Source organism: Lepisosteus platostomus, chromosome 13 (assembly GCF_059453375.1).
Source record: "Lepisosteus platostomus isolate fLepPlt1 chromosome 13, fLepPlt1.hap1, whole genome shotgun sequence".
Taxonomy (NCBI): Eukaryota; Metazoa; Chordata; class Actinopteri; order Semionotiformes; family Lepisosteidae; genus Lepisosteus; species Lepisosteus platostomus.
In genome coordinates this window covers 16,585,281-16,612,801 of record NC_142623.1, presented here as the reverse complement: position 1 = coordinate 16,612,801, position 27,521 = coordinate 16,585,281, and the positions used below count along the sequence as shown (strand labels likewise).

General features: G+C 47.1%; 1 protein-coding gene and 1 long non-coding RNA gene across 6 annotated transcripts in view; one reads left to right on the top strand and one right to left on the bottom strand.

Moving 5' to 3' along the window:
* Positions 1 to 25,092, top strand: part of mast1a (microtubule associated serine/threonine kinase 1a) — a 75,347-nt gene extending 50,255 nt beyond the window's left edge. For all 5 annotated transcript variants that reach the window (XM_088603552.1, XM_088603551.1, XM_088603554.1 and 2 more), the window contains 16 exons: positions 1,185 to 1,261; positions 2,209 to 2,417; positions 3,733 to 3,871; positions 4,639 to 4,771; positions 7,839 to 8,004; positions 9,252 to 9,353; positions 10,115 to 10,237; positions 10,920 to 11,029; positions 11,805 to 11,965; positions 13,590 to 13,843; positions 14,814 to 15,020; positions 15,644 to 15,873; positions 17,001 to 17,123; positions 17,550 to 17,686; positions 18,421 to 18,611; positions 19,303 to 25,092. In XM_088603552.1, coding sequence (XP_088459678.1) covers positions 1,185 to 1,261; positions 2,209 to 2,417; positions 3,733 to 3,871; positions 4,639 to 4,771; positions 7,839 to 8,004; positions 9,252 to 9,353; positions 10,115 to 10,237; positions 10,920 to 11,029; positions 11,805 to 11,965; positions 13,590 to 13,843; positions 14,814 to 15,020; positions 15,644 to 15,873; positions 17,001 to 17,123; positions 17,550 to 17,686; positions 18,421 to 18,611; positions 19,303 to 20,927 — 3,987 coding nt within the window. In that variant the 3' untranslated portion in view covers positions 20,928 to 25,092. The remainder of the gene's footprint in view (positions 1 to 1,184; positions 1,262 to 2,208; positions 2,418 to 3,732; positions 3,872 to 4,638; positions 4,772 to 7,838; positions 8,005 to 9,251; positions 9,354 to 10,114; positions 10,238 to 10,919; positions 11,030 to 11,804; positions 11,966 to 13,589; positions 13,844 to 14,813; positions 15,021 to 15,643; positions 15,874 to 17,000; positions 17,124 to 17,549; positions 17,687 to 18,420; positions 18,612 to 19,302) is intronic.
* LOC148650092 (uncharacterized) lies at positions 2,667 to 16,983 on the bottom strand. The gene is made up of 3 exons (XR_015926022.1): positions 16,838 to 16,983; positions 8,622 to 8,701; positions 2,667 to 3,106 (listed from the first exon to the last, which is right to left on the bottom strand). It is a non-coding gene; the product is annotated as an uncharacterized LOC148650092 (long non-coding RNA).
* Positions 25,093 to 27,521: the final 2,429 nt, after the last annotated feature.

Genomic DNA, 27,521 nt, shown 5'->3' with positions numbered 1-27,521 from the left:
ATCAGAGGTGAAATGAGAAACAATGGGCTTGGAGAGACCTTAAATCTTCACAGCCCTGACATGTTCTCTGAAGTGGTCTCAGAGTCTCCTTCCTGTTTCCCCAATGTAGATGGCTGGGCATTTCCTGCAAGAGATAAATAAGGTTGCTGGAGGTACAAGATGCTGTCTGGGTGATCCGGAATTGTCCTGGGGGCCTTGAATGAGTGTGGTGTTAGATGTGTACTTGCAGGTGATACAGCGAGCTCTGTTGCAAGGGAAAGTGCCTGGTGGGGATGGTTGCTTAGGGCGGTCAAGGGACCTGTGAACAAGAAGGTTACGCAGATTAGGTGGTCGGCGATATGAGATGATGGGGCGGTCAGAAAAGAGGGCCCCAATGGAGGGATCATCCTGTAGGATGGAAACGTTGTGGTTAATAGTCCTGGGGATAGGAAGTGTGTTGGGGTGGTAAGGAAGCACCAAAGGAATGCGGTTGTTACGGCGGGAGTTCCTGATTGAGTTGATGTCCGAGGGGTGTTTTTGGCTCAGGCAAAGGCCCTGTCAATAACACTGCTAGGGTATCCTCTGTTGATGAAAAAGGAGTACATTTTGAGGGCTTGGTTCTGGATCTTGCTTCTGAATCTGTCATGTTCCTCTGATGATCTCAAAGATACAATGTGCGTGCCACAAGCCTTTCAACGCCTGGTGACTCACATTGTTAGGGCTGCAAAGGAGGAGGCGTGAGAGCGGGCAGTGGTTTCTCAGCTTTGCATGAGGCGACACAAACTGATGCGCTACCTCACTCGTGAGGTTATGGCAAATCTCTTCTGCGAACGGGCTGAGAACATTCACACGCTGACAGAGCACACTGCTCCCCAGTACAATTCAGAAAAAATGATTCATGCATGTGAGAATCATCTAGTCCAACAGGATATATCCCATTGTCAGGCTCTGTTTTTGATATATTTGCAAGTTGATCATGATATGAGATGCTGAAAATGTGGCACTTGACTGCCTAATATTGTTTTAGGCATAAACCTTTAAGAAATTATAATTCCTGAAAAGTTCTTCTCGGGGATTTTGCAGTGTCGGTTATCAGACTGAAACACACTATAGCTGCCTAGTCTGCTAGCCATCTGTCTGTTTGCATAGGTTTCCTCCTCGGTCACGCAGTTTGTAAACCCCTCTGTCATGTTTCTGTTCCAAAGGGGAAAGTGAAAGCCAAGAAGCCGCCCAATGAGACAGACTTTCAGACCATCAAGCTCATCAGCAATGGGGCGTACGGGTGAGTCGACAGCTCCTCTATCAAGCCTCCTCTCACAGGTGACTCAGCACACAGAGCATGACTGGGCAGTTTAGTCCATATGCCACCTTCCCCTGCAGTTTCGGCCAAGAGCCACCTCCGGTTGGTAGATAAAAATCCTCTACATCTATCTGCTAGATAATTACTGCATCCTCTTAAATTAACTTTCAGAAGTGGACGCAGAAAAACAATAGCAAACATTTACGTTTAGTTGACATGGAGACTTTTATTTGATAAAAAAGAAGGTCGGGAGGGTGGGCTACATGGTTGAGCAGTGGTGAGCATTGCTGCCTTGCCGCCCCTGTGCCCTGGGTTCAATTGCAGACCCTGGGGTGCTGTCTGTGTGGAGTTTGCATGTTCTCCCTGTGTTCGCATGGGTTTCCTCCAGGTGCTACAGTTTCCTCCCACAGTCATACTGGTAGGTTAATTGACTGCTGTGATAGCCTGGCCTCCCATCCTGGGGGTACCCTGCCTTGCACTCATTGCATGCTGGGATAGACTCCAGCTTCCCTGAACTGGAAGAAGAGCTTAGAAAATGGATAGATAGCTGGAAGGATGGAAGTCCGAGAGGACTCCAGTTTTTATGCATTGTGTAAAATGCTGTCTATTCCAGATATAGGGCTGCAGAAAAAGGGTGGAGGGGGGAACCAAGTTTTAGATTTTAGAAAGATGCATTTGTTTTCTTTGAGCATCCTCCATCAAGGGTTCAGGAAAGCCCTGACTCATCTGAATGCTAGTGAAATCTGAGAGAGTGGCATCGCACTGTCTCGAGTCCCGCAGGGCCTGCAGCTCTGCGCTGCTCACTGCTTGCACAGACAGTTCGCCTGCTAGGAGCAGAGTGCTTGACAGAGACTGCAGCACCGAGCACCCTCTCTACTCGTGTGACTGTCTGCCCGCTGGGCTCATCTGCTCTCTGCCCGCCCCCCCAGCGCGGTGTACCTCGTGCGCCACAGGGAGACCCGGCAGCGCTTCGCCATGAAGAAGATCAACAAGCAGAACCTGATCCTGCGCAACCAGATCCAGCAGGCCTTCGTGGAGCGGGACATCCTGACCTTCGCCGAGAACCCCTTCGTGGTCAGCATGTTCTGCTCCTTCGAGACGCGCCGCCACCTGTGCATGGTCATGGAGTACGTGGAGGGTAAGAGGAGCAGAATCCGGGGCGCTCTGGACTGGGGGGAGGGGTCTGTGTGTAGAGAACGTGAGGAGTCACAGCGCAGTTCAGCAAAGTTGAAATGAGTTTTAATTTGCAAGGAAAAAGGCCATTTTCATGAGAACACACAATGGTGCTCTGAATCCAAGCTTTCAGGATGTTTAATAGTCTGTGTACAGCTCCAGTCGCCCTCTGTTATAACCACAAATGGGTGTTTAGACATACAGACAAGATAAGATCACTTTATTAGACATATACAATACAATTTCTTGCATTAGGATTTTTTCTTGCATTGTCTTTTCACATACCCCAGCTTGCTCTCCATGAGACACATAGACAGGGAGAGAAGCTTGGGGTCAGAGCACAGGGTCAGCCATTTATACGGCGCCCTTAGAGGAACTGGGGTTAAGGGCCTTGCTCAGGGGCCCAACGGAGTAGGATTCCTCTACCAGCCACAGGATACGAACCAGAAACCTTCCAGCCACAGGTGCAGATCCTTAGCCACAGTGCCACCACTCTACCCAATGCATTAGAGATATTTCCACACAGGGTACAATGGCTGTGTCTTATAAGGTTATCATCGCATGTCGGTTATTCCTAAAATGTCACACAGTCAGGCCAGGTCAGAAACGAAGCCAGGTTGGGTCAAGTCCTGCATATGTGGTCTGCTTTATGATCTAGAAAGAAAAAGTAGGGGAAAAGAAGTTATGTTGCAAATGACGAGCAAGAATTATTTCAAATTCTAGAGCAGTGATCCTGGCTCTTGTTTTGGTAGCAAAGGATCAAGTAGGGGTTAATTCCATGCTGAAAAGTAGAAAGGAGAAACACAACGTCTCAGCCTGAAGGCTCAACAGCCTGAACAGATGAGATGTTGTTTTCTCTATCTACTTTTCAGGTTGGAATTAACCTCTACTTGATCCTAATTGAATCAATTATTTGTCTAATTGGCCTTAAATTGTCAAAGTTCCCAAGTCTTTAGCCTCTAGAAACCCCAAAGGCCCTCTGTCACTTCACAGGATCAAGAGTGTCAGTGGAACCAAGGTTGCAGCATTGCAGTTTCCACAGGGGAACATTTCTTTGTTGCAGCCATTACAATTTGATTTCCACAACATCGCAGGAGTCAATATATGTTTTTGTAAACCATTAGAAAACCAGTTTCTATAAACCGACAGAAGACAGTAGTGATATTTGAAGTGCTTTGGACACGTCGCTGGGGCCTGTAAGTCCAATGTGTTTGTGACCCCAACCCATTGTGGTGCGACGTCCCTCTGAATCCCCCTTTGCATTTCTGTGGGTCCCACAGGTGGAGACTGTGCCACCCTGCTAAAGAACATCGGTGCCCTGCCTGTGGAGATGGCACGCATGTACTTTGCAGAGACGGTGCTGGCACTGGAGTACCTGCACAACTACGGCATCGTTCACCGGGACCTCAAACCTGACAAGTAAGAACAGCAGACATGAGGCCATTAGGATCCTCTAGCTCCCGTTTGGTAGTTAATAGCTAATTGATCCAATTCATCCTGCCATTTCTTGAAGCAAGCCAGGGAACCAGCTTCAACAAAGTGTGCTTGTTCCACACTCCCACCACCATTTGTGTAAAGATGCGCTTCCTGTTCTTGGTTTTAAATGCACTTCCAAGTGGTGTCCACTTGTGCCCTCTGGTTCGTTTTAAGAGTGACTCCTAGTCAAGACAAGCCTCTTAAATTCAGGGACAAAGGCACAGAGACAGAGAGCATGGTGCTTCATCCTTGTAGGCTGTTGTATAAAGGGGAGTGAAGTAGCAGAATGGTGCTGGGTGGCGATGTTTTTAGAAGGGCTGGGCTGGCACAATCAGTCTGTCATCTTCTACGTCACGGGAGACCGGCCCTGATCCTGGAAAGGTGCGATCAATCAAGGTGAAGCAAGTGCAGATGTTCAAGGTGATCCTTCAAGAGTGCTAGAGCATCGTTCACTAGGACTGTTGTTCATCCTTAGTTTAAAGACTCATCCCTTCTTCCCCCAAAACACCAGACGACAGGAAGGATCATGAAGGCTTCATAACTGAGCGTGATCATGTTCACTGTTCACAGAATGTGACATACTGCAAAACAGATGGCTTCTCTTTTGACTTAGACAAGTTCTTCCTGGCTTGCCTAAAGAAATCCGCTCATCTCCGGACATTCCTGGGATTCCCCACGGATCTCCCTCACTTTGTGCTGCTCTCCCTCAGCCTGCTCATCACCTCCATGGGGCACATCAAGCTGACCGACTTCGGGCTGTCCAAGATGGGCCTGATGAGCATGACCACCAACCTGTACGAGGGCCACATCGAGAAGGACGCCCGCGAGTTCCTGGACAAGCAGGTAGGAGTATCCCGCAGGAATGCTGCCAGGTCTTTCCAGCGTCCCAATCTTTCCATCACCAGTGCGGTTTATTCGTGCTCCTTTCATGTAAACATTCCTACCATTGCCTTCCGTCCGAGATGTAGAACAATAATCAGAACTGAAAGAACTGAATGCAGAAGTTGCTTCTTATTTCCATATGGATTTGCAGCACCAGTCCCAAAGCAGTGTCTGATTAACGCACTCTTTCATCCCATCTCCTTCATCTGGAGCACTGAATCACTTAATTGTGTTCCACATAAATTATTTCGAATGTTTCAGCTCTTGAAGTGAATGATTTTCCCCTGGTTATAGCTAGTTATCTGGTTCAACAGTAGAACCCAGTTTGGAAAAATCGGCATTTGTTTTACCCTGTGTGAGGGGAGAATGTGTACGACATGAAAATTCAGCATTGCAGGAGTTAACGTCTCAAATTTGTTAACATAGTTAAGTATTTGCTCTCATCTCTTTTTTTTCTATTTATTATCTAGCCCATTGCCCCCCCCCCCTCCTGGATGAGGAATTAATTTGCATGTTATGAATAAAAAAGACCCTTTTGCATCTATCAGATCATAATTAAGAGAGATGGGTTTTGGTTTTTTCACAAGCTTTGACATCGTCTCCAGAGGTGTTCAAGCCTACATTCGAAATGAGTTGCTCAGATAACAAGAATCTAACTGAAACCTTTTTGCTGTTGCCTGTATTAGGTTTGAGAGTGATGTATCCCTGTGCTGTGTTGCACTACGACCTGCTTATTCCATCCTGAAGGGCTCATTGCTGTCACAGTGGAGCTCCTCTAGTCTTTACTGGAATGCTTCAACATACCCTTGCTGACCTGTAGTCCAACTGAATATAGATTATTTTATATTTATAAGTGCACTTTGTGTCTGTTGATGATATGCAGTACACTGTATTTTAACTGATAAACTAGCCAACAACACTGGGTGTTTTGTTCTGTATGCATAGACTCTTGAATATTGTTCAGTACACTGTGTTTATTTTAATGGTTTAGAAACTCTCCTGCATAGCTAATGATGACATATGGACAGCCCTGTATCATCATAATAATGGTATACAGACTCTCCTTTGTCAGAAAGATATCACATGGTCATATGCTGTTTTGATAAGGATAACAGACAAACTTATATTGATAGTGATGAACTATAAACACATCTAATATTAATAATGATGGAATGCTAACCTGTATTACTAATAATGGCATATAGACTCCCTTAAAACCCTGAGAAGCACCATATTCCATCCTGTGACAACTGATCCTTGAAACAAAGGTTCCCCTGCATTTCTAATGATGCTGTACAAAACTCACATATACTGTATTCCCAGTATAAACTCCTCTATATTCCTCATGATGCTATATAAACTCCTCTATATTCTCGATGTTGCTGCATAAACTCCTCTATATCCCCAGTGATGCTGTATAAACTCCTCTATATCCCCAGTGATGCTGTATAAACTCCTCTATATTCCCAGCAATGTCCTCTATATTCCCAGTGTTGTTGTATGAACTCCTCTATATTCCCAGCGATGTCCTCTATATTCCCAGCGATGCCGTATGAACTCCTCTATATTCCCAGCGATGCCGTATGAACTCCTCTATATTCCCAGCGATGCCGTGTGAACTCCTCTATATTCCCAGCGATGCCGTGTGAACTCCTCTATATTCCCAGCGATGCCGTATGAACTCCTCTATATTCCCAGCGATGCCGTATGAACTCCTCTATATTCCCAGCGATGCCGTATGAACTCCTCTATATTCCCAGCGATGCCGTGTGAACTCCTCTATATTCCCAGCGATGCCGTATGAACTCCTCTATATTCCCAGCGATGCCGTATGAACTCCTCTATATTCCCAGCGATGCCGTATGAACTCCTCTATATTCCCAGCGATGCCGTGTGAACTCCTCTATATTCCCAGCGATGCCGTATGAACTCCTCTATATTCCCAGCGATGCCGTATGAACTCCTCTATATTCCCAGCGATGCCGTATGAACTCCTCTATATTCCCAGCGATGCCGTGTGAACTCCTCTATATTCCCAGCGATGCCGTATGAACTCCTCTATATTCCCAGCGATGCCGTGTGAACTCCTCTATATTCCCAGCGATGCCGTGTGAACTCCTCTATATTCCCAGCGATGCCGTGTGAACTCCTCTATATTCCCAGCGATGCCGTGTGAACTCCTCTATATTCCCAGCGATGCCGTATGAACTCCTCTATATTCCCAGCGATGCCGTGTGAACTCCTCTATATTCCCAGCGATGCCGTATGAACTCCTCTATATTCCCAGCGATGCCGTGTGAACTCCTCTATATTCCCAGCGATGCCGTGTGAACTCCTCTATATTCCCAGCGATGCCGTGTGAACTCCTCTATATTCCCAGCGATGCCGTATGAACTCCTCTATATTCCCAGCGATGCCGTGTGAACTCCTCTATATTCCCAGCGATGCCGTGTGAACTCCTCTATATTCCCAGCGATGCCGTGTGAACTCCTCTATATTCCCAGCGATGCCGTGTGAACTCCTCTATATTCCCAGCGATGCCGTGTGAACTCCTCTATATTCCCAGCGATGCCGTATGAACTCCTCTATATTCCCAGCGATGCCGTATGAACTCCTCTATATTCCCAGCGATGCCGTGTGAACTCCTCTATATTCCCAGCGATGCCGTATGAACTCCTCTATATTCCCAGCGATGCCGTGTGAACTCCTCTATATTCCCAGCGATGCCGTGTGAACTCCTCTATATTCCCAGCGATGCCGTGTGAACTCCTCTATATTCCCAGCGATGCCGTATGAACTCCTCTATATTCCCAGCGATGCCGTGTGAACTCCTCTATATTCCCAGCGATGCCGTGTGAACTCCTCTATATTCCCAGCGATGCCGTGTGAACTCCTCTATATTCCCAGCGATGCCGTGTGAACTCCTCTATATTCCCAGCGATGCCGTATGAACTCCTCTATATTCCCAGCGATGCCGTATGAACTCCCGCTCTCTCAGACTCGCTCTCCCTGGCGCCTGTGCCCTCAGGTGTGCGGGACCCCCGAGTACATTGCCCCGGAAGTGATCCTGCGGCAGGGCTACGGCAAGCCGGTGGACTGGTGGGCCATGGGGATCATCCTGTACGAGTTCCTGGTGGGCTGCGTGCCCTTCTTCGGAGACACCCCCGAGGAGCTCTTCGGCCAGGTCATCAGCGGTGAGCCCCCCGGGCGGGCGGCGGGCAGTGGGCAGTGGGCAGAGGGCAGCGACAAGCGAGAGGGCACAGGAGGAGGATTTTAGCATCCTCAGAGGCAGGGGTTGCAAGCATCGTAGTGGTACATGTTAAACAGGACCTGTGGGCATTTCTGCACACAGGCTCCTCCTCGGCTGTTTCTTGTCGTGTGTAAGTAAGCTTTGTCTCCATGTCAGCGTACATCAGGCTCTGGTAAGAGGCTTTCGTTATTTCTTCAAAACACCCTGTAGGAAAGAAGAAATGTTCTCCTGTCTTGAGGAAAGGGACAGAGGGATTGCGTGGGCCTGATATGTCTCATGAAGGTTTACCGTGCTGCACTGTAATAAAGCAGAAAAACTTTGTGAGGGCAAGTTGGATGCATGAAGAGGAAAAGAAGCTGCAGGGAGCGATGATAAGGGATAAATAACCTAGTGGAGGTGTGAAACTGAAATTGCAAGAGCTGCATACATTTGTGATGGTAAACTTTTCGAGCCATAATAGCTCACATTTGTAAGGTGCTATTCATCTCAAAGGATCCCAGAGTGATTCACATATAGGAGAGCACACACTTTACAGTGTGTACCTCTTAAGTGCAGCCTCACCTGGGCGACACAGCGGCCATTCTGCACCATCTGCCCCACCTGGGCGACACACAGCGGCCATTCTGCACCAGCAGCCCCACCTGAGAGACACACAGCAGTTATTATTCAACCAGCAGTCCCACTGCACAGCAGGTCAGGCAGAGGAGTGAGAAACTGCAACACATGTTGAATGAAGTGGGAAGTTAAGGGAGGCCAGATTTTACTTGTGGCATTTAACCAAGAAAAGGGAATTTAACCAAGACACAGCTACTCTTACGAACACTAGCCAGGACCTCAGCTTAAAATCACAATTTTGCTCCTACAGCAAAATGTTCCTGGTCATTATTTGGGACTACTGGTTTGACAATTGTGGTCCAGGGAGAAGAGCACCACTTTCCCTCTGGATCAGAACTAGCAACACCATTCAGAGCAGAACCTGGCTTTCATTAGAGGCCTGTCTGAGTACTAACCGGCCCTAACTCCGCTTAACTTCCGAGATCAGATAGATCAGATCAGGCTAAGGGGTGGAGGAATGATACCTGATTCTCTAGTGTAACCCACGATTCCCACTGGCTCTGAGAAGAAGCTCAACTGTGCCCTGTGTCTCTCTGCCTGGTCGCGTGTGCGTGTGCCCGTGGCTGTGCCTCCCAGATGAGATCGTGTGGCCAGAGGGTGATGAGGCCTTGCCAGGTGACGCCCAGAGTCTGATCTCTGCCCTCCTCCAGACCAACCCCCTGATGCGACTGGGCACAGGTATGGCAGCCTGCCAGGACACATGCAGCAGGACACCCATCTCAGGACAGTTGCAGCCACATGCCCAGGGACAGTAGGAGGCACTGTATGTGTTGACTTTATGCCAAAGGAGCCCCTTTGTAAAGTCCATATAAAGTTTAGATGCATTGATGGATTTATGATGATTGATTGATCATCAATCAATAACTCATGGATTAGATAAACAGATCCGATTTATTAAAGTGCATTAATTTAATTTAATCAGATAAGGTTTTGTTAATAATTGATGAATAAGTTAACTCAGTTTAGTGAAATGCATTTGAATATATTGATTAATTTAATTAAGTATATTTCATTATTTGGAATGCATTAAAAATTAATTATGGCTTTCTTGACCACTGATGATTGAGGGATTTATTTTCATCATGCTGATGAGTCCAGTTCTCCCAGTACAGTGTTTAGCTCATTTCCGGCAGTATGTTAAGAGAAGGCACGCGTTTTGCACCTGACCATTATAGGAACAATTTAAAAATTGTAGCTCCATGGTGTTTTGCAAAAATACATAACCCCACCCCCCGTTTAAATATTGTGGTTTCTCTGCATATAGAGAAGGACTCTATAATGACAGAGTCCTTCTTGTTCAAGCAGGGTGGTTAATTAAGGATTCTGCAGGTGGCAAGGCTATGTTAGTCCTTGATCTTTTAGCAAAGCACATTCAGATCCCCGCGGTTCCAGAAAAGGTTCTTTCACGACCAATTCGCTCTCTTCCACTCCCCTGCCAGGCGCAGCTTTCGAGGTGAAGCAGCACTCGTTCTTCAAGGACCTGGACTGGAACAGCCTGCTTCGACAGAAGGCCGAGTTCATCCCACACCTGGAGTCAGAGGAGGACACCAGCTACTTTGACAGTGAGTCTCCAGCGCTCAGCGCCCACTGGTGACAAGGAAGAGGTATTGCTGTTACGTAATGCCCGATGGGGCACCGCAGTCCTTTTCTGCAATGCTGGAACCCGTGGAACTGGGTTGGCTAATGCAATCAAAGCGCCTTGCTCAGGGATACAGCTCTGGCACACACGGTGCAGATTTGAACCTGCAACCCTCTAGTCATGCAGTAGTGTCTCTTCTGGTGCATGTACGTGATTTTAAAATAATGATTCTAATCCGACAGCACCACTGTCTATTCTTTTAAATCGGTCTGAATGGACAATGAACAGTAAAGCATTTTCCTACATCATTCACATTAGTACAAACTTGAAGAGGCACAAGCCAAAAATGGCGTAAAGATTAGGCCCCATCTGGACAAGACTGGAACAATAAAAAATCTGAGAATTTAGAAATGAGAGGAGGCCATACATCCCATTTAGCCCTTTTCACAGTTGGTAGGTATTTTATCCCCGGATCTCATCCAACTGCTTACTAAAAGAATCCAGAGTATCAGATTCCTGTCAGACCCTGGATATAACAACATGGCCAGGTAGCTTGTTCCAGACTCCTACAACCCTTTGGGTAAAGATGTGTCTCTTGTTCTTAGTTTTAAACGCACTTTTTTTGTTCTGTAAGCTTGGTAAAACCTCTCCCTGACTATCTCCAGCTCGCTCGGAACGCTACCACCACATCAACTCGTACGAGGAGGACGACACCAACGACGACGAGCCCGTGGAGATCCGGCAGTTCTCTTCCTGCTCGCCGCGCTTCAGCAAGGTGGGTACAGCAGGGTGAGAACCCACCCTCAGGGCCTCTAGCTGTCCGGTGGGTCACTCCAGCTTATTGCTTATGAGCAGAATTCCCCGATCCTGGTCCTTATGTCAGTGGAAAAAGGTTCAGTGGGTTCACGCAATAGACCCTCTCCCCCCGGCTGCCCCCGACACAAGACAGCAAGTGCTTGGGAAGCAGCATTGGGAGCTGGGAGTGTGTATGTGTGTGTGGGGTGGGCTAACGAGGTTAACGAGGGGTCTACGGCATTGGCGCTGGTCCCTGACGAGGACACACTGGGCCTGCAGCCCTGGGCCTGCTGATTTCAATATCAAAGGCCCTGGAGCCTCTGTAACATCCGAGAAGCAATTGTCTCTATTATTCCCTCTTTATCTTTCCCTCCTCTTTCAGCTCTTTTGTTCTGCTCCTTAATCGGCTTCTAGCACCCATTAATTAATTCGTTAGGGTCCTGTTAATTTACTGTCGGATCATCACAGTCCCTCTCTCCTTTTCTGGACTCCCTGGAGAGAGAGCAAAGGCTAACACAATGCACAATAGTCACCCTGCATGGTCATTGAAGTGCATTTTAATACCGAAGAAGGAAATATAGGAAACCACAGCAAAGCAAAAGCCTGGCATAGCCATCTTTCAATGTACGGCAAAAAATAACTGAAAAAATCCCATGCAAGTTTAACATGAGGGGTGTCTTAAAGATAGATTTGTTCATTTGTTCTGTGTGTGTGTTGGTTTCTGATTGTCTGTTTTTTGCTGGGGTGTGTCTCAGGTGTATAGCAGCATGGAGCACCTCTCCCAGCTGGAGCAGAAGCCCCCTGCCGTCACCAAAAGGGACCCCAAAACCCAGAAGGAGGACAAAGTGACCAAGAGAGAGAGCCTGGGCAGTTTTGGGATGCGGGACAAGAGCTGGAGGACAAGTTCTCCAGACATGTGAGTGAGCCTGAGCGGTAATATCTACAGACACACCTTGATCTTTGAAGTAATTGTCAGAGTCAAGAGTTACCTCTCCTGTTTGGAGTTGAGGTTGAGTTCTGTGACCCAGACATCTCTGATCTGAACCTAGGTCATGTCATTAGTTGACTGTGACCAGGATTCCCTAAAGAGTTACAAACAAATGGTGAGAGCCGCCAGAGTGGGGTGTCATGCAACTCCCATGACATGCTGGGCAATTTCAGGCTTGCTGTGATGTCACAGAGAGATGCGCTGCTCTTCCAATCAGTGCGCACAAGGGAACTTGCAGTGGAATTTGCAGTGATGTCACAGAGAGACACACTGCTCCTCCAATCAATGCTGACTCTCCTATCAGATGCTGTGGAGCTTGCAGTGATGTCACATAGAGACACGTTACTTCCCCAATACACATAAAGGGGCACTGCTCAGCAACTGTGTTGAGCACGCAAGCAGCAATGTACTGTAGCCAGCTAGGGACTCTGAGAAACGCAGCTGTCCATCCAGACAGACAGCACGGGCCATGGCAGACTAGGAAACCAGGAAGAAAACAGTCCAAGTTCATGGTCAGTCTGACACAGAGGAGATATTCTCTCCTTTGAGAGAGTGGTCGGGGTCAGTGATGTGAGGCTCAGATCTGGGGAGAGCAAAGACCAATGTCCTTGCCTGTCAAAGCAAGCCAGGGTACAGGTCAAGATATACACCATTGAGATGAAAAACCAAGAGGTAATCCGGCAATGAAGTAGTAACGAAGCAGAGGTCAGGATTCCTACAAAGAAATGCAGAGAAACAAAGCTAGGGAATCAAGTGAATATAACGCTCTAGAGGCTCAGACGATACTCCCCATAACTCCCTATCTCTGTCAGACCCAAGGTTTTATGTTCTGAACCTCCTGAAGCAGGCATCTTCAGGTGGTCCAGGTCTCTTGTCAATTGGTATCCACGGTAACTGGTCCTAAGTGATAGGCTGGAAGGTAATGTAATTGGCTGCTACTTCAATGCCAGCTTGCCCCTTCAATCATCAGCAAGGGTGAGCGTGACATCCTTTTTCTGCCCATGCAGATACAAGTGTCCTTTTTGGCAAAGCTTTTTTGTATACTGAGGGTTGACTTAAAAAGAGCCTGGCTGTGAGAGATCAGTTCGTATCTAATGGGAATTTTGATTAATCGCCAGTGGGAAGAGAAATAAGATAACCAGAATCTCCATGGATTTAAAGCGGGATAGCATTTTAGAGTTATGTAAAATAAGTGGTGCATATCACAAAACTTAAAGTCAACACTAAAATAATGCTCCACTGTTTTCTAGAAGTAAACAATTACGAGGTAAAGTTCTATCAACAGACAGTCTAGGTGTGGTATAATGAAAGATTATAGTTTTAAATCGAACACTGTTGTAGTAAATTAGCAGCTCAACTGGAGCGCAAAACATTTTTGGAACATTTTTTGTTCCACTGGAGTGAACAAAAAAACAGTTGCCTCGTTTGCGTGCAGCTAGAAATTTTGAATTCGGATGAGCTTTTCAGAGATGTGAAAGTGATATAGTTGTGTTTTTGTTTATCTGAAATGAAAAATTCACCAGCTGTTTTTAAACTGTGTTGCTGCTGTCAGGAAGCGCTTCTCCTGCTCTGAATCCTCCTACACTGAGAGTGACTCCAGCCCCCCACTGGGGGCACGACGCCGTTTCTCAGCCTTGATGGACACCCAACGCTTCGCCTCACCGCAAGAGGGCGACAGTGAGACACAGCAGCTCAAACAGGCCCAGAGCAGGCCTGCCCAGGAGGGAGGGGCTTCTACACCTACCAGCCAATCAGAGCCCAAACTGCTCAGAGAAGGCAATGGAGTGTCAGCTGCTGCCACCAATGGTAACAGAGAAAGAGAAAGAGTGATTTACTTTCATTACAAAAGAGAATACAGACAGTAATAATGATTATTTTGCTGTTTAGATGCGATATTTCCAACTTCCAATCGACAGCCATACTTTTCTTTTAGTTATGCTCTTAATTGATTAATTGATGTAATTATTGGGTTAAATTAGTTATAATAATAATTGCTTTCACTTATATAGCGCTTTTCTGGACACTCCACTCAAAGCGCTTTACAGGTAATGGGGACTCCCCTCCACCAATGTGCAGCATCCACCTGGATGATGCGACGGCAGCCATAGTGCGCCAGAACGCTCACCACACATCAGCTATCAGTGGGGAGGAGAGCAGAGTAATGTAACCAATTCATAGAGGGGGATTATTAGGAGGCCATGATTGCTAAGGGCCAATGGGAAATTTGGCCAGGATGCCGGGGTTATACCCCTACTCTTTTCAAGAAACGCCCTGGGATTTTTAATGACCACAGAGAGTCAGGACCTCGGTTTTACATCTCATCCGAAGGATAGCACCTGTTTACAGTATAGTGTCCCTGTCACTATACTGGGGCATTAGGACCCACATGGACCGCAGGGTGAGCGCCCCCTGCTGACACCACTACCATCTCTTCCAGCAGCAACCTTAGTTTTTCCCAGGAGGTCTCCCATCCAGGTACTGACTAGGCTCACACCCACTTAGCTTCAGTGGGCTGCCAGTTGTGAGTTGCAGGGTGATATGGCTGCTGGTTATAGTTACTGTTTCATTGCCAATTTAAAGACTGATGAGTAAGAAATCCCTATGCAACCAGTGGACCTGTTGCAGAGGTAGAACAGCATTAATCAAATGAATAAAGCCAATTAGGAATGAAGAGTTTGGGTGGAACGCCAGCCAAAAATCAGACCAGCACTCCTTCAGAAAGTGAAAGTGATACCTCCGGATTGACCTACAATAATTGCCCTCTCCGATTCCACAGATAAAGCCCCGAAGGCAGGTGACATGGCCACAGCCGGGAAGGACACTACAGATCCCTCGTCCCCCCGTGCCACCAGCGACCTGGTCCTCCGGCGGGCACGGCACCAGCAGCTCTCGGGTGATGCAGCTGAGAAGCGCAGCTCACGCCCAGGAAACAAAGTCATCAAGTCAGCCTCCGCCACCGCCCTGTCTGTCATCATCCCTGCAGGTACACCCCCAAACCACTAGGGGGAGCTAAAGAAATGACTGTCCCTCCTTTAGACATGTGACTCACATGATTTGGGCTGCTTTAGAATGAAGCTTTCTGGGGAATGCGGTCCAGACAAGGCTGCCATCTTGTCTGAACCTGCTGTGCGCTTATAGTAGATACACAATATATCCTGAAACAGAGAAGCTTAAATACATCGGCTAATGTTAGTAAGGATGAAACCCAAAAAAATCTACATCTACAAAATATCTACAGCAAAACTATTTCTACATATTTAGGGCAAAGTCATGGCCTCCTAATAATCCCCATCTATGAATTGGCTTCATTACTCTGCTCTCCTCCCCACTGACAGCTGGTGTGTGGGGAGCGTTCTGGAGCACTATGTCTGCTTTCACATCATCCAGGTGGGGCTGCATTAGTTATTAAAGTCACAGAATGTAATATAATCGATTCCTGGCCAATTCCCAGCCCACCTGTCATCTCAACCCCAGGCCCTGGCAGGTGTTTCATGGGTTGATCCACAGTTTCCGAAGAGATTTTGGAGAGCAGTGAATGTTGGTTGGGTTATCACGTCTGCTCCTGTTTTAAGCTGGCGAGGGCGTTGTTTTTTCGTGTGTCGACAGTGGAGCAGCACGCGGGATCCCCTCTGGCCAGCCCCATGTCCCCTCGCTCGCTCTCCTCCAACCCCTCGTCCCGGGACTCCTCCCCCAGCCGCGACTACTGCCCGGCCGTCACCAGCCTGCGCTCGCCCATCACCATCCACCGCTCCGGCAAGAAGTACGGCTTCACGCTGCGCGCCATCCGCGTCTACATGGGCGACAGCGACGTCTACAGCGTGCACCACATCGTCTGGGTGAGGGGGCGGGGCCGGGCGCCGCGGAAACGGGAGGCGTGTGTGACACATGTGACTCGCGTCCTTGCTTGCAGCTGGCTAGCACAGGAAGAACCAGAGCAACATTGCAAGATAAGAACGAAAATAAGAACGACAGAGTGATGTGAATTTGCGAGCCCCAGGAAGAGCTACTGTATCGGCATGTTTTCTGTGGTGCTGTCACAGCCACCTTGTGATGTTAACACAACACCGCTACACTGGTCCAGGGCGGTTTTGGTCTAACGAGCTGGCAATGTGTCTGAGTTCTCCTAAGGGATGGCTTCCGCAAACAGATCCACAATATGACTCCCTCAAAACCAAATCCAGTATTTTGTACATCACGAGCTTTCACATCCACACCCGGAAAAGTTTTGTAAGTTAATCTTGAGCTAGCCACATCACCGCCTCCAGTTTTGAAGAGCTGATTGCATCATCAACAAATGTGCAAATTGGGTCTGCAGGGCAACCAGCGCTATTCAAATTCAAGCTGGGCAAACAGTTAAACATCATTGCCAAGCTCATATGCTTATGCGATTGTGTTGTTGTGTTAAAGACAAAAAACATTGTTCTCTTTGAAGACTCCTCAAATCCTCAGCTCGTAAGATCTCAGGGGCTAAAGAAAGTCTGGGTCTCTTTGCTGCTTGAGTGGGATGCATATAAGGAACATCTGGTTAACATTAAAGATGGTAGATGAGTGAGTTCCTTTGTCCTTCTATTATTCTATTATTCCACTCACAGCAGATCCAAAATAATATAATGGATATTTTTGAGAGCAAGAAAATCGAGTAAAGCAACCCCAAATGTTCTAGCTCAAGATATTTGCAGGATATTCCCCAAACCTGGCCTGCCAGGACAGCTACACTGGGAAGCTTGTTCTATCACAAGGAGACTGTGCACCAATTAGCCAGTAGCAACCAAGCAAGCTGGATACAGCAAATGATCTTACCTCACTTCTTTTTTACATTCTTACGCTCCTGAAATTTGCCAGTGGCCCACAATTTGCACGCCGATACTCCAGACCATGTTCAAAGTCAAGAACCCACTATGCTGCTTGCAAACTTGTACTAGTTCTCTGTCCCTGACACTTGTCTCCTCTCGACCAATCACAGCACGTGGAGGAAGGAGGTCCCGCCCAGGAGGCAGGGCTCTGTGCCGGTGACCTCATTACTCACGTCAATGGGGAGTCTGTCCACGGATTGGTCCATACAGAAGTGGTGGAGCTCATTCTAAAGGTCAGTCTCAGGGAAGGGAGCAGGTAGCAGAGAAGGTGCCTAGAGACCATTTCAAAATAACATCTCCTTTCTGTTGCTCTTAGGCTGTGTACTTTGCTTTGGGCTAAGAGCTAATTTAGACACAGCTATTGGGACATGCGCACAGATCAGGTACCTAGAAACCTGTAGTCTTGAGAGGGCTCCATTTCTTTATTGTGACCTGCCTTGAGATGCTGTGTCACGAAAGGGAATGTATACAAATGATCATTCGTTTTGTCATCTCTGGTAAACAATCTGAAAAAGGTGTGAGTGTTTGAGCAGTAAATTAGGTAATTAGTCCCCTTCAGTGAGTAAAATTAAAGCTCTTAAAACATTGGCCTGGATCTGCTGTGGATCTTATGTTCCCTGCCCCTGTTGTAAGCCCTGCTGTGCTGTGCCCCCCCTCAGAGTGGTAACAAGGTGATCGTCACCACCACGCCCTTCGAGAACACCTCCATCAAGATTGGGCCGGCCCGCAAGTCCAGCTACAAGTCCAAGATGGCTCGCCGCAACAAGAAGACAGTGCCCAAAGAGGGCCAGGAGAGGTAAAGTTTGCCATTCTCCAATCTTGTGAATGTACCAATTTTAGCAATTTTATTATAGCTGAAGCACCCTGGCTAGCTTTGTTGGTAGAGCTAGAGACTCATAATCTCAGGGTAGTAGGTTCGTGTCCCATGTTGGGCGCCAGGTCCTCCATGTTGGGCACACGGCTAACAACCCTGTCCCGTACAAACCAAAAATGTTATGGTAACAGCAACAGGATGTTGCTGCCCAATTATAGCTGAAGTAATAGGGTGGTGCAGTGGTTCACATTGCTGCCTCGCAGTGTGGGGGTCTTGGGTTCAATTCCGGACTTGGCGTGAGTTTGTATGTTCTCCCCATGTTCACATGAGTTTCTGCTGGGTGAGCCACTTTCTTCCCACAGTCCAAAGGCATGCTGGTAGGTTAATTGGCTTCTGGAAAAACTGGCCCTGGTGTGAGTGTGTGTGCGTGCTCTGGGATGAACTAGAGTCCAGGATGTACCCTGCTTTGCGCCTGTTACTTGCTGGGATAGGCTCCAGCTTCCCTGCGACCCTGAATTGGATAAAGCAGTTAGAAAATGGATGGATGACAGCATAAACCAACATCTGGTATCACCGACAGGTTTTGCATGATCAATTTGGTCTACTAATCAAAGCACATGGATTTAGTTAAACCTGTTTCCTGTTATTGTACCTTATTTCTGCGGTTGCTTTGACTGCACACTTCAATCTCTGCTTCTGGCTTTCTTCCTGGGCAGCACCAAGAAGCGCAGCTCCCTGTTCCGGAAGATCACTAAGCAGTCCAACTTGCTGCACACCAGCCGCAGCCTGTCCTCGCTCAACCGCTCCCTGTCGTCCAGCGACAGCCTCCCCGGCTCCCCCACGCACAGCCTATCTGCTCGCTCACCAACCCAGAGCTACCGGTCCACCCCGGACTCCTCATACCTCGGTAAGCCCCTCCTGTTGACACACCCAATAACCCCTCTGTCCAATGAGGAGCTCCCATCTAACTTGAGACCACACCCATGTCTAATGACCCCCTCCCACAGCCACGCCCACTGGGGATACTGTAAGTCAGCCTGTACAGTGGCATCACTGACCAAAGTAAGCAATCCACCCAGAGTAGCTCTGTAAACCCAGAGCAGAGCAGAGAAAACACTTCGCCATCAGATGTTACACTCCTTAAATTTTTATTTTATTTGACAAGGGATACAGCTGGAGGAAAATACATGTATTTAATGGTGTTCCTCAGGACCTGAAACCTTGGACCCCAGCAACAGGACAGGATCTTTGCTGTCAGCTTGTTAGAAGGACTGGAACTGTCTTGACCCCAACTTCAGTTTTGGAGTTGTAGTATCTCCCTGCCTCTGCTAATAGCAATTCCTGGAACTCGTTATTCTGGCTGAAATGTTGTCAGCCAGATCATGCACAGTATTACAGCATGATAAAGATGCATTGGTCTGAGTCATACTGTGCTAAAGTAAAAAGGTAATTAAAGTACCGTAGTGTTACAGCATACTGTGTATTATATCCATCAGCTGTAATCCACCGATTCAGTAGGTTCTAATTTGCCAGATCTGCCTGGGCTTCCTGCCCTGCAGTCATCTGCCCTGGGTTTTTTCTCCTTTGCCCCTCCGTAGGCGCCTCCTCCCAGAGCAGCTCCCCGGCGTCCAGCACCCCGAACTCCCCTGCCGCCTCCCACCACATGCGCCCCAGCAGCCTGCACGGCCTGTCCCCGAAGCTGCACCGCCAGTACCGCTCCGCCCGCTGCAAGTCCGCCGGCAACATCCCCCTGTCTCCGCTGGCCCACACGCCCTCGCCCACCCAGTCCTCGCCGCCGCCCCTGCCGGGGCACACCGTGGGCAGCTCCAACACCACCCAGACCTTCCCGGCCAAGCTGCACTCCTCCCCCCCCGTGGTGCGGCCCCGCCCCAAGAGCGCCGAGCCGCCCCGCTCCCCTCTCCTGAAGCGGGTGCAGTCGGCGGAAAAGCTGGGCTCCCCGCTCTCCTCGGACAAGAAGGCGGCGCTGCGCAAGCACAGCCTGGAGGTCTCGCACGCCGATTACCGCAAAGAGTCCTTCCACAGCGAGCTGGGCCTGCAGAGCCTGCTGGAGACCGAGGGCGAGAACGCGGCCCCCGCCCCCACCCCCGCCTGCGAAACGGGCTCTCTCAAGCCCGTCAGGAAGCTGGGCCGCCAGGAGTCTCCGCTCAGCAGGGACGCTCTGCTGGCCGGGAGAGACAAGGGCGGGACGTCCCCAGAAGGGAGGAAAGAAGGGCCGGGAACGTCGCCCACCCTGGAGGTGACCTCTGAACCTCCGGAGATTCCGAAAACCCCTGCCCGGAGCGAGCCCTCACAGGGCAGTGTGGGAAAGCAGGGAGATGCAATCAGCAGTACGGCCCCTGGCGCCCAAACACCAGGGCAGAAACCCTCTTCGCTTGCTGGCGTGTCTAGCAATTTAGGGGTACCCACAATAGAGACAGCAAGCGTAGGCTGTGGCCCCAAAACCCCAGAGAAGATCAAGTCCCAGGAGAATGCCACGAGCCTTGCTGACAGGAAGCATCGAGGGGTGCAGACGGAGGTGACTTTTGTAGGCAAAAAAAGCCTGGATAAGGAGATCCAGAAGGAACTGGAAGTCAAGGCATCGTCCCCTAAGGGCAACCTGCAGGTTGACGCAGCAGGGAAAGTCAGCTCAGGACATGAGAAAGCCCCTGTTACTGCGGTAGTGGAGATGGCTAAAGCTGACAGAATCCAGGACAAAGACAAGGGGTCACAGAAAGGTTCGGCCCCCAACGGGAGAACTCCAGAATCTAGTGCAACAACATCAAATGGAAGCAGCAGTCAGGCCCCAGCTCAAACCAAACAACAAGAGGCCCGAGACAAGAGCATGGCGTCGGTGAACTGTTACAGAGGAGCTCAGGACAAAGAGGAGAAGTGGTTTTTGGAAGTGGTGGAGGAGCACACTACAACTGTCTCCTCTCCTAGCAAATCCAGACCTGTTTCCCCCAGTGATAGATCCAGTTTTGTCACTCAGCTGACCAGCGTGGCAAAAACTGTACTGGGCCCCATTAAAATGGGTTCCTCCAGTGGGGCAGAGGGAGTCAAGGGCAAAGATAGTCCCAAACCACCTGGAGAGGAGAGAAGAGGAAGCTCTGCAGGAAAGCCTGAGGCTCCAACTGGGAGTAGGCCGGTTACCCTAGCAACGCAGCAGGGCCTAGTCAGCACCAGTCAGCCTGATAAAACAGAAAGTTCCCCCAAATATCATTAGTGTTATAAGGCTGTTTGGAGGAGGAACCTGAAAATTCAAATGCCTTTCAAAGTGTGAGAATGGTGCCAACTTCCACACACACAAGAAACATGTGGATATGTGAAAAGAAATAAAGGGATTTATAAAAGTTAAAGCAAAAGACTATGATTGTAAAGGTGCTTCAGCGGCTGTTTTGAATCATGTACATACAAGCCAGTGCTCTATCATATACATATAAAGGAAAATATCTCTGTGTGAATGCATGATCCATACAGTCTCGGCATAAAAATATTTAGGAGTATAAAGATAAGTGCTTTACCTACTAACAGTGCTGAATACTGTGAACACCAAATTTGGAGTGGCACTGGTTTCAAATGTGGGCAGGCAATGTGAATAGGTTTGGGACAACCTAGGTTGTGTTACTCCTTAAGACACAGCAAGAAGCAGAGAAATGGCAGTACATTAAGTAAGACTTGACTTACAATGATAGACAGTGTTATTTAAAAACTGAGGAAATACTGCTGTGATTATTTCTTGTGGGAAAAAAAGGTCGATTTTTCATCCTGCAGGGGTCACTGCATGCACCGTTTCTGAAACTCTTTGCAGGATGTCTTGGTAGCTACAGTGCACGGAAGTATAACAAATGTATTCTTCTGTTTGCACCTAATACAGTAGGGTTTCCTTCACACTGCACTGAACCTGGTGAGGTTTGAGATGCGATATTGTGGGGTGGTAATGGGGGCATGTAGCAAATTATATTTACAATCCTTCCTTGTAACTAAGAAGGCATCACAGAAACCTAGTGGTGCAGCTGTGTGCTGGCACCTTTCAGTTCTGTTTTTTTTTCTCCAATTATTGCTGTTAGGAATAGCAGAGTTCTTTTTTTTACTAGGCGAAAGACAGAGCCGTTTCTCTGCTCCTTGTTCCAAAGCTTGTAAAAAAAAACTCACGCCAAGGATCCTGTAATTTCTGTAAAAAAAACAATGCACGTTACAGTGTGTACTGTACAGAAACGCAAATGCCCAGAAGCTTTAGGTGGAAAGATCTTAAGGGTTTCAAAGCTGAACAAGTCAGGGTGTGGGGCAGTTCCTTTCAACTTTATATTGTCATGGAAAACCTGAGCGAGCGGGAGGCAAGAAGTTAAGAACTGCTGTTGTTTGGACTGAAGATACTATTTGTTTATCCCGATTTGTGCAAGGTCTTATCGTGCCCCAACTCCGCCCTCCAAAAAAAAAACATTGCCTTATTTAAGATCTTACCATCAGACGCAGTGTCCCAGCGTGCTTTATCGCGCCGGCGCGTCAGGTACAGACGTTCTCAGTCCTACACCTTGTTGAGACCCTGTTATTAAAATACGGAAGCGCATTGCTGCCATCTTGGGGGGGAATCCGAGCTATCTCGTAACTGAGACAGCAAGGATCATGTGAGTGTATGACCAACCTGTTATATTTGCAGGAGCTGTGGTTTTAGTGCTTCAACGAACTTACTTTCCCGTGGGGGTTAGTCAGAACGAAATGTTACGGTTTGTACCTCAAAGCGCGCACAAAGTGTTAACCATGAAGACACGCACACGTATCCTTAAAACAAGAACACGTGTGCCGTGGAATCGATTACTTGATGCCCTTGATGGCAGCCATGCGCTTCCTTATGAGACACCCCAGATATGTGTTCATCTCTGGCGTACCCCAGCAAAATGGCATTGGACTCCAGACAGCTACTGGCTATGTTATTCTAACACAAGACAGCATAGCCTGACGTTGTGTCCTGTATACGAATGTTTCTCATTTTCCTCCGCACCAAATTCTTCTTTGCGTCAGTGCAGCCGGGCTCTTCCGACACTATACTATACAGTATATCCAGATGTGACAAGCGAAAACTTGCGCTTGCCTGCTGTACCTACCCGCTGGCCCCTGCTCTTCTGTTTGTCACGGGATGTGCGTGTTTTTAATCACGCTCTCGAACTGGCCTCCACTAGCCTGACCATAAAACGACCCGCTGAAGGACATTCATTCGTAAATTCTGCGTTACCCCCATGTTGTGTTGAAAAAGAAAATGGTTAATTCCAGAAGGAACGCGGTAAACGCGTTATTTCAGATAATGAATCACCAGTTTTCATTCCCACATAACGCTGTGTAAACATAAGGCTGTTTTAAAAATCTTAGAGTGTCCCGTTTGAACTCGGAGCCTTAGGGTCTCGATGGTTTAGACACATTGTCCAGGAATGCTTCCCTTACACTTCCAAATTGTTTAAATCCGTGATGAAGACGTGTCTTAGAAGTAAGTGTTTTCACCACAGATATTAAATTTTGAGCCTTGCTGGATGTGTGCCCAGGAGATATCAGTAGAAAGCCTAGAAATATATACAGTATATACAGTAGATCGTGTCAGAATTCCAGTAGCAGATTGTTAAAGAGCAGCCGTGTATCCGCAAGAAAAAAGCAGCTAGGTTTTCAAAATAAAATAAAAAGATCTGCTTTAATTTCAGGAATATTTCCAAAAGTCTTGCTAACTTTCAGATCCATGCCAACGTCGCTGGCTGTTGGACCGAACTGTTAATTTTTATGCAAAAACGATGTAAGATGAAATCGTGTGGGTGTTAAAAAAAGTGTTCATATACAAATTTCTAAAACTGTGTTATTTGTGATGTATGGGGCATTAAGGAGAGATATATGCAAGTAATTTTGCGAGGCTGTGGTCAACTGAACATCAGAACCGACTCGCACAGTCGTATGTGTCCTCATCTTTTTTCTTTTGGCTTTTTAAACGCTGCCCTCTAGTGGTGAGTTCTAGTGGCTGTCCCAGGTAAGAAGGGGGTACTGTGAGGACACACACACACCCAAGCCGTAAGTCCCAAGAATTCGTGACAGTTTTTGACTGTCTTAAAAGGGCAAACCCGAAGCAGTTAGGGGCACAGCTGATCAATCGCTGACGGGCGCACGATCAGTCACTGCGAGGCAGTTTCTGGTGCCAAGCAACCACCAGTTTCTGGTGCCATAGCGTGATCCTTCCCGCTTCACCTGCCGGTCGTTAAAAACCGTTTTAGTTCCTCTTGTCCCGCTTCTACGTGTCGTCAGCTTCCCTGTTCGACGCGCACCGTATCTACAGATTAGATAACACCGCCAATAAACTCTTTGTGTGGGGAACGGGAAGTAATTGCTGAAAAGATCATGTGGTGTACCAGTAAACAGGTGTCTGTAAAATGTATCGAGCGTTGCGATAGGAAATACCGCACCTGCTCGGAAACCGCTTGGCGCAAATAGAGTAGTTGTTCAGCTGGAGACAAAATCATTTCTGTAGTCGCAGCTTAGATCGACCGGATGACCAGCGGTTTACAAACTTTCTTATGTGTGTCTAAACCGCAGTAACACGCTTTAGTCGCGCAACAGATTTATTTAGGTGTGAGTTATGATTATACACCAACTAATATTAAATTGGGCTGCCAATTGAGTCTTTATTTTGTACGTATCCTTACCTTAGAGAAGCTAGCGACACCCCTAAAGAGACAGCAGCGCCTCCCTACTCTACGGAGGTCAAAGCCATCGCCCTCAAGTCGTCTTCGGTTTCTTTCGACGTGAAAAATCAGCCCTTTTATTTCCTCGTTTTATTAACACGTAAAAATGAGATATTATGACAAAAATATGGTTGTTGCAGAATTAGTACAGTAGTACACGATGTCCTGTGGAAAAGAAAGTGCTCACTTCTGTTTAACAATATTGTGTTCGCTCAGTTCATGTTTATACGATGTCCCTCTCTGAATAAAGTAACGTGGTAGCGTCAGTTTAATATAATGTGATGGCAAACCTTTTTTTTTTAATTGTTTTAATTTTCCAAATGCACTTTATTTTTTTGCCACAAATATCTATTTACTGTATTTAAATTTATTGATCGGTTATGTTTACATGCGTGTCGCTTTCAAAAGCGCAGGCCTTGGAGTGAGACTGTTTCTCCACGTGTTTCTGTATATTTTGTTCGTTATTCTTATTTCAGTAACTGCACAGTGGGGTTACGGTTCATTGAACTTAATTGATCAATTGATTCAATCGTTGTGTGGGTGTTTTTTTGTCGTTGGTTTGTTCTGGGGTTTTTTTCTAGAGCACTTTTTCGTTGTGACTGGGTATGAATCCAACGCAGAAGACAACTGAAGTTCAGTAAATGTAATAAAAACTCAGAGAAATGACAGAAAAGATCGTTTCGTGTCCTGTGGTGTGTGTTTGTCTTTTCTCTTCGGTTAATGAATAGAAGAGCTCTATTGTTTGTCTCAGCTGACTGATCAGGAAGGCAGAAATGACCAGCCCTGATCATGGGAAATAATCCTATCAGTTCATATGAGATAAGATCACTTTATTAGCCATATACAGTTTCTTACATTAGGAATTTGTATTTTCATATTCCCCAGCTTGCTCTCCATGAGACAGACAAAGAAGCTTGGGGTCAGAGTGCAGGGTCAGCCGTTTTTACAGCATCCCTGGAGCAGTGGGGTCAATGGCCCTGCTCAGGGGCCCAGCAGAGCATGATTCCTCTGCCAGCCATGGGATTTGAGCTGGCAACCTTCTAGCCACAGGTGCAGATCCTTAGCCACAGAGCCACTGCTCCACCCTTATAGGTCTCCCTAAATCATCGATGATTAAACACCACGCAAGCAATTATATAGCAATTAAAACTTTTGGCCATTCTTGACTCCACTGAATCGATTAATTCATTTATTATGTTGATCAAAACGTATTCCAGGTCTTTACAAATTATTGATCCGTCTGACCTTCTGGGCTGAGATCTCTCTTCGCTAGACCACGCCTTTTCACTAAAATCCCTAATTAAACACCTCCAGTCATTATTCCTGGTACAAGAAGATCAGTACAAGGCACGTGGCTCCTGTGGCGCCTGTATCTTAAGAGACTTGGAGGAGCCCGGGGGGCTGTACGGTTCGGAGAGTTCTTCAATTTATCGCTCTTGCATTTCTGATGGGTCCCAGTGAATACAAACGCTGGATCGCCCTAACTGTTAAGAATTTTAAGAGGGGACGGTTAGTTTTAGTGCTTTCGTTATCTTCGTTTCATTAAACGTAGAGTGACTTACTATAACAGACAAAATTAAATAACTTCTTCTAATACCACATCTTATTTGCAACTGAAACAAAGTTTACACACGTAACAGAGAATTAACGTTACCAGTTGCGCCGCGCCGCTACATATGACGTATTGCACATTTTGCTAGATAATATTAAGACACTCCAACGTCACATATAATGAACATTATAGTGTAATAAACTCTGAGGATTTTACAAGAATTAACCATTATTTAGAGCAAATAACCCTGTAAATAAAGAATATAGAAGAAGAAGAAGAAATATAAAGCATAAAGAGGAAACTGTTAGTCTTAGTCCTTTCAATATCTTCGTTCTTTTAAACTGACCTACCAGCCACTCCTCCATTCACTCCTTCCAGTCTTCCACATGGCGAACTGGACATTTGGCATCACTGTACCATGAATCAACCCTTATCTATCTACCCCTTACACATTCCAAACCTTTTGTTGCCCAGGAATCGAACCTGAGACAACGGCTAGAAAAGCTGCCGGGGTCACCACTTTACTATATCTAGAAGCCATAGGTGACCCCTACTCTAGATGCAGGAATATTTTTTCCTTTGTGCATGACTGCACCACCTGGCACTTATAAAAGGGTGCTAGGGCCCTTTCCCTGGCCTCACGTTCTCTTTATCTCCCAGAACAGAACCACCAGCGGACCTACAGACTACCAAGCGTCACTACTATTGATAAGTGTCATCTTTATTGTCTTGTAATCGCACAATTCATTCCCTACCCAAAAAAAAACACAGAATCCAGGACACAGTAAGTACTCCCCAGGGACACAGCTCCAGACCTGCATTAGTACACCATGGACACCAGTAATAATAATTAACTTTATTTTATATAGAAAGGTGGCCTCTCAAAGCACTTTACAGAATGACAACTACAATAAATAAAAAGAATACACAAGATAAAACACTATTACAATATACAGAGGAGACCGTGGATGGTGGTACTAAGTATATTAGGAGCAGAGGGGTAAAGAATGGAACCAGTTAAGTAAAGGCACTTCCAAAGAAGAAAGTTTTGAGTCTGGATTTGAAGGGGTTTAGAGAAACTAACTCTCTGATATCCTTGGAGAGAGAGTTCCAGGAGCTTGGGGCCATAACAGGAGAAGGCCCTGTCACCCATAGAGTGTAGATGGGCTAGAAGTGATGTGAACACTTGCACTAGACCTGGTCAGGATTCTGGCTGCAAAATTAGGACTTTCTACAGTTAGTTCAGAGTAGATTTAGATAACAAACCTTAGAGAAACAAGATAAGGAGGATAGAACAGACTTTGTAAACCTTGGCTGATCAATTGATCACCAGTTGTGGACAATTACAGAGCATGATGGGGAGGTGTTAGAAACAGGTCATTCCAGATTGAAGGGAATAGCTAAGTGGTCAGAGAGGTCTAGATCAAGGGGGAGCAGTGGGAGCAGACAAAATGGTCATTTGCAATGATTAAATCTAGGGTGTGTCCTTTGTCCTAGATTGTAATCTAGGGTTACAATCAATCAATCAATCAAAGTTTATTTATCAAATGCA